This window comes from Phytophthora infestans, genomic scaffold (assembly GCF_000142945.1).
Source record: "Phytophthora infestans T30-4 supercont1.7 genomic scaffold, whole genome shotgun sequence".
Taxonomy (NCBI): Eukaryota; Oomycota; class Peronosporomycetes; order Peronosporales; family Peronosporaceae; genus Phytophthora; species Phytophthora infestans.
The window spans coordinates 1,958,813-1,965,861 of record NW_003303752.1 but is presented as its reverse complement, the minus strand read 5'-3'; the positions used below and the strand labels follow the sequence as shown (position 1 = coordinate 1,965,861).

The window sequence follows — 7,049 nt, the reverse complement described above, 5'->3', positions numbered from 1 at the left end:
TTTTTAACCCTCAGATATTTGACCTCAATGGTTGGACTCACCAATAGATGTATAAAAAATGTAAGCACTTTTCGCAACGCCATCGATCACATATTATACCAGGTATGAAATTCGTGTTCAAAAGAAGGCCGATGAGTGCTATTGACGCGTTGGAAAAAGCTCTGCTGCTTATTGGCTGCAAGCTTAATTCTTAGAATTTCTTCCGCGTGCAGGTCGATCATTCGAGATGATTATGGGTACATTTTGAGGCCCAGAATACCAAGCGCCACTTTCGAGCTTTCCCAGTTTGAGAAAATCTTTCAGCGTACCTAGGCACTATTAATACAGTTGATGTGGTACTGAGGTTTAAGAGAACGAATTTAACCTTAACATTTAAGCTTACCAAATCCCTCGACGACGCACAGTGGCTGCAGTAGAGTTTGTAAAAGCAGAAGAAGCCTCCGAAACCGAGTAAGACGCCTTCAGTGTCCATCGGCGTCCTCGGCACACAGCCATATCACGCAGTACATGTCGAAACACGAGCTTGTCCTTGGGAGCAATGACGCTGGCAAAACTCTCCAGAAGCCGCTCAGTCGTGACGCCCGCCGGATTCGCCACAAGAACCGCGTGCAAACGCTTCGTCATCTCACTTGCACTTAACGTAGCAGGCACTGGTGACTGAGATGGCCCCGAAGATGAAGCTCCAGCTCGAGGCTGACGTCGAGTCGTCTGCTGTGCGACTCCATCTCGTCTCTGCTTGATCCTTGCCAGCATGTCGCGTGACGAGACTCCACTTCTTGCTCTTCCTCGACCTCTGCCCCGCGCTGCAGGCTGCGGTCGACGTTGAGACGGATCTCCAGCAGCACCAGAGCGCCCTGTCCATGTTGGAGTGTAGATAGTTTCGCGTTGCTGCCTCACAAGAGCTCCAGAGGCTCGTAGTGCACTCAGCGCTCCCTTCGCAATCTTGGTTGCCTCCATCTCCACTAGCTCTGCTTCTTGATTCTGAACGCCATCAGATTCCACAGCTGAATGGTCAAAAACACCTCGCACATCGCCACCGTCGAACAGCTGCTTCAACACTGCGTCATTGTCTCCATCCGCGTCATTTCTACTGTCTTCTCCTGCGTCGCCTTCCTCGCCGTCTTCCAAGCCCGCGGGTCTATCGACATTCCCAGCTACAAACAACTCCGTCGTCTCTGCAACGCCGTCTTCCCCTTCTTTCTCGTCAGCTAACACGAACAGATCTCGCAACGAATGCTTGTTAAAACAGCGTTTGCGCTTGGCATCGTGCAGAACTTTACTCGTGAGATACTGCTTGAAAATCTGCCGGTGGTAGATCTTCTCCTCGATCGTTCCGGCAGTCACAAGGCGATACACCGTGACTGGTTTCTGCTGGCCAATACGCCACGCCCGCTCTCGAGCTTGTACGTCTGTGGAGGGATTCCAGTCCGGATCAAACACTACAACACGATCGGCACCCACCAAGTTGACGCCGATCCCGCCAGCGCGTGTTGTCAGGAGGAAGGCGAAGAGGTTACTGTCGGGCGCATTGAACGCGTCGAGTCGCTGCTGTCGCTCTGCCACTCCCGTTGTGCCATCGAGACGAGTGCACGCGTGGCCCAGTCTGGACATGAAGCTCTCTAGGATATCCAACATACTGCGAGTCTGCGTGAAGACGAGCACTCGATGCTTCTGTTCCTTCCAGAGGGTCAATACCTTCTGCAACACAATCATCTTCCCACTAGCTGACGCAGCGCCGAATGGTTCATCGCTTTCTCCTTCTTCTTTGTCTTCATCGAGCAGACCAGCAACGTTTGTAAAGCCTTCTTCTCCCTCCTCCTCCTCCTCCTCCTCCTTGAAGTAGCTTTGTCTCTTCTTGTCTGCCAATCCCCCGTCCCCAAACGTAGCCAGCAGATCTGGATGGTTGCAGATATGTCGCAACACAGAGATGGCTCGGAACGGACGGAGGTCTCGACGCAGTACAGACGCCACTTCGGGCGAGGCTAAGAACCGCTTGTACAACGCACGTTGACGCTGCGTCAGTCGACAGAAAAGGATCTGCTCCTGCTTTCCAGGCAACATACTGCTGTTCGCATCCGTGGCCATCACTTCTTGCTTGGTACGTCGCAGTAGAAACGGCTGGATTAAATCTTTCAGCGCCAGCGCACACTTGTAGGCCATCAGCACTTGCATCTTCGTGGCAGTGGCGTATCCTCCAGCTCGAATGGGCAGTACAAACTCGTCGTCAAAAGTTGGCAGTGTACCTAGACGTCCTGGATACACAAAGTCGAACAAAGACCACAGCTCACGGAGCCTGTTCTGGATGGGTGTACCCGACAGGATAATGCGATGCACAGTGCGCAATTGCTTGCAGACCAACGTCGTCTCCGCGTCAGGATTGCGGATGCGATGTCCTTCGTCCAGCACCACGTAGTCCCACTCTCGCGTTAAGAACAAACTCTGATACTGTCGGACGTTCTCGTACGTGCTGATCACAACGCCTCCGCCTGTGGGTGAGTCTTGCCGTAATCCAGGATCGCCCACATCCTCCTCTTCGTCGTCGTCAAAGCGAAATACGTCCTCGATCAGCTGTTCATAGCACTCACTCGAGGACGACGCACTAACTCCTGTTCCAGACGCATGTAGCAGCACCACACGCATCCATGGCGCCCATTTGTGTAGCTCTCGAACCCACTGTAGCAATACTGACGCTGGACATAATAACAGCACCGTCCGCAGCCTTCTCGCTGCATGTAGAGAGCCCAAAAATGACGCCAGTTGCACTGTTTTCCCTAGCCCCATATCGTCTCCTAAGATGCCTCCAACTCCACGTTCGTGCAGCTTGTGTAGCCACTCGAGACACTCTCGTTGATGCGGCAACAGCTGAGTTAGTACGAAGCTCGACACTAAGAGGCCCGACGCCGTCTCCGTGACGTCCCACGGATAATAAAACTTGGGTCCTGTCTCAACTTTCTCGTCTTCTCCATCGTGTTTTCCAGTTTTCGTCTCTTCTTCTTCGACAAAGTCTTCAGGTCGTGGATTACTGTAAAATGTTTTCCTATTTTCCGCCACGGAATCTCTAATTTCTCGACGTAGCTCGTGCAGTCGACGTCTGTAGAGATCCAAACTGCCGTCGTCTGCCCATGTGGCAGCTGCGGCCTTCCTCTCTTGCTTTGATCTCTGCTTGGAAGGCGTGGAGACGGTGGTTTGCTCATCTGAGTCTACACCTGATTCCAGCGTTGTGCTGAATTTTTCGCAGTTGTTGCGGTCGTCTCCACGTACTAAGCGTCGTCTCTTGGCTGTGGATTTCTTTATTGTCCTGAGTTTCTTCTTCTTGTCGCTAGAATGCGGAGAGTAGTCGGAATCGTCGCCACTATCGGACGAAGGGGACAAGTCAGTGACGTCGGAAGCGTCTACTGCGTCTTCTGAAGGTGGTGAAGGTGGTGGAGTCGAATGAACGAGTAGCGTGGGCGAAGACACAGCAGGTGGAGAAGGTGGTGGCGTGGATGAAGACGCCCGAGAGGCTTCAATAGCAGCGAAAGAAGGTGATGGAGACATACCGCCAACGCGTTATTCGTGAAAATGTTGTGCGACAGTTAAAAAGCATAGATGGGTTGAAAAGTTAAGTTAAATATGCTATTTAAAACGAAATTCGTAATAATAGAATGTTTTGTGGTTGCAAGAAAGAGGTTGTCGTCCTCGTGGATAGATGTAGCTTGGAATTCTTCGCAATTCTTCGCGTAGGTGAGCAACAATGTGTTTATTGCTGGATTTATAGCTGGCGCCCTGTAGAATCTCCTTGGTGTACTCGGCCAGACGGGGGGATGAGGTGTGAAAGCCCACAATAGAATGAGATTCGGCCTCAGTAGACACCACAAAATAGCCGCCAGTATACACTTTCACACGTAGAAGGGCCAGTGCGCGTTTGCACGACGCCGAGCACGCTGCTGCATAGCAAATCATGGCTTTTGTTTCCTGTGCGCAGCGTGTCTTCATTTGCTCGAGTTAAGCGCGGGTCCATGGTCCATGGACTCCATGGCATAGAGGCCTACTGTGACGGGGTCACACAGCACCTTGCGCTAGAGGAAGTTTTTTCCGAGAGTATACAAACTCTCAGTGAACGGCAGTTCACAGGTCCCCTCTTTAATTAAAGAGAGCGAAGTGACCTAAATAAGGTAGATTGTAAACTGAGTATATTTATAGGTAGGTTAAGTTTGTGGTTAATACAAACTATCAGTTACCTATAGAAATGTAATGTCATTTAACCAATGGTTGGTTTTGAATGACCTTGGTACCTTGTACCAAATATTCCGGAGTATGACATGTCATACTCCTGAAGTGTGAAGTGTCACACTTCATGTAACCAGGGTACACTTAGTGCTACGTACCCCGTTACATCCTCCCCCACTTAGGTTCGGTTTACCGACCAATCAGAATGAAGAGATGTTCGTCACAAACTCTCATTCTCAAAGTCGAAAACCATCGACTCGGCCGCGCGAGCGCGGCGGAGGCTCACTTTACAGTTAGAGCCTCGAGCAGCAACCTGTGCGCTCTTCGTCAAGGTCTCCACTTCGACCGTTAACATGCCTCGTGGCACTGCTAAGAGCGGTGCTAAGACACGCTCCAAGGCTGCAGCCGGTAAGGCGCAGGCCAAGAGCACTAAGCCTCACGGCAAAGGCTCTGCACTTAAGGAGGCTACTCAGGTGGCCTCCGAGGCGATCGGATCCTCGGGTGACGCGGCTGCGGACAAGCGCGCAAGCAGGCGCCGCAGTCCGTCGCCCTCGTCTTCAGACAATCGTCCGAACCCTCGGTTCGTAGAACGTGAGTTCAACTCGGGCAGTGAGGACGATGCCGAGTCCGAGAGCACTCATGATGCTCCTGCGGGCTCTGTGGGAGGGCACAGCCCAGTGCCCAGTGAGCACAAAGAAGACAGCGTGCAGTCGTCCGCTAGTGATCACGGTGATCACAGTCCCAGGACCTCTGTGCGCTCTGAGAGTCCGGCCGTTAAGGCTAAGGGCACTCCCAAAGCCGGTGGCGATGAGGAAGGGAGTCCTCGCAAACGTCTCTCGCTTGCCGAGGGTCTTGCGCGCGCTAAGGCCTCTAAAGCCGAAGGCGCCAAGCCCTCAAAGAAGCGTACCGCCTCTAAGTCTCCACTCCGCGAGGAGAAGGAGACTCGACTGTGGTGTAGTAGAACACACAAATATCGTCAGATGTGGATTCCTTACACAAACCACAACGAATCGCCGAGTTAGGTCGGCGGTTTGTATGGCCTGCGCAGAGGGTGGTCCCCTCGCGGCCCGGCCCTTCCGGGACAGACGAGTGGCTCGCTTCCACTCGGTTCCGACTAACCAAGTCAAATCACTTCCGAGACTCCGCCGAGTTTGGTTCGGCTGAGCTCGTTCACAACCCTGTGCCCTCCACCAAAGGATGGACGACGGCGCGCGAGCGCTTTTACAGGTCACCGAGCGCAGAGGCTGCTCAGCTAGAAGTGTTACGGCACCCGGGCTATCCGACGTACCGGCCCGCTGAGTATGCGGGACTTTCTTTCGCACGTAGCGAGACTTTGTCCTACCCGGACCGACCTAATCTCTTGGCGCTACCAGTCAATACTCTACAAGCTATGCCTCTCGAGTATTGACGGCAGGCATAATCCAGCCCTATGCAGGGACTTACCGGAAAAGTGTACACGTGTCTTGGACTAGGAAAATTCTGCTCTGTTATCTTCTGGGAGCCTTTTCGGCTCCTCCTATTTAATCCTATGCTTCTCATACAAATATCTAGTGAAATGTAGTCGTTTCGGATCTCTACCGACTCTTCAGCTGAGTTCCGGCGGCCGTTGAGCTCAGCGGCTATCCGGATAGCATATCCGGACAGATCGCCGAGTACTTACCGTGATCCTTGGCTCCTAAGCTCTGGGTTATCAGACCGAGCCGATTCTTGACCTAAAGTAGGTCGGCGTATGGTCGAATCTGGAAATCCCTACACCACACGACGCTCCTATCAGAGTCTCTTCGGCTCCTCGGATGAAGAGGAGGAGAAGGAGGAAGAAGAGGAAGAGGAGGGTGCCATTGTTGAGCCCCGGGAGGTCTCGAATGACCTCGACCAGCAGCAGGAGGATTTCCAAGCTGCCCAGCGTGTGCGTGGGGGTTCGGTGGCGGCACCCGTCAGCCAGGGAGCTGCCATCAACTCAAGAGGGTATTGGCCTCCCGAGGAGAGCTCTGGGGCTGACCTCTTCTTAGAGCTTCTCGTCGCTCCTCGTGGCCTTGTGGGCGGCCACACTTCTAGGGGCATCTATGAGCGAGCCCTTGTTCAGAAAGAACAGTTGTTCGTCGACAACGTGGAGGCTGCTCGGTGTGTGCTTCTCGCGCCACACCGCATTCCCCTTAAGGACTTCACGACTTGTCGTAAGAAGCCCGAGACCCGGGGTGGTCTCTATCCTGTTTGGGGATACCCCTGGGTTATGCCCGAGAACTGTCCCACATGGAGTTCTTGTGAGGACATGTTCTGGGCGTGGGTGGAGACTCTCAAGTACTCGCCCACGGAGTTATGGGAACTCCATGAAGATCAGCAGCTGTCCCACATCCTGGACCAGCGTGATCTTCGTGTGAGGTTTGCCCACTTGATCAGCAAGCGTATGCTGCCAAGGGACATCCTGAAGCGCGCGGCTTCTAGCGCTCACGATGAGCGCGGGTACGGTATGTATTCATCATCCGTACCCCGTTCGGGCAAGAAGCCCCGGACTACTTATGAAGCTGCCGCCGCTTCTGTTCCCAGATTGCGACAGCCTTCGGGCAGTCAATCAGGAGCCGTTCAATCGGCTCCCACGAGTTCTCGGAGTGGGCATAACCCCTCCACTTCACGAGGAGCTGTCGCTTCCCGCGACACCGTTGCTCCTGGAGGATCCGCTCCACGTGGAAGTGGACTTCTCCATTCCGGTCAAGCAGGGGCGGAGGTGCCCTCGTACGAGTACGAGTACTCGGCGCCTCCCGAGAGCCACTCTCGTTCGAGTGCTCCGACTGCGGGTCCGACACGGGACCCTGAGGTTGACCGCCTCCGTCAACGTCTCCTCG

At 53.7% G+C, this 7,049-nt stretch overlaps 1 protein-coding gene across 1 annotated transcript; it reads right to left on the bottom strand.

Annotated features, from left to right (window-relative positions):
- Positions 1-378: 378 nt before the first annotated feature.
- PITG_05259 (DNA excision repair protein ERCC-6) lies at positions 379-3,537 on the bottom strand (the record flags this gene model as incomplete). Its single annotated transcript, XM_002998887.1, has 1 exon — positions 379-3,537. One exon carries the CDS (start codon positions 3,535-3,537, stop codon positions 379-381), a length of 3,159 nt encoding a protein of 1,052 aa, XP_002998933.1.
- Between the last annotated feature and the right edge of the window lie 3,512 nt (positions 3,538-7,049).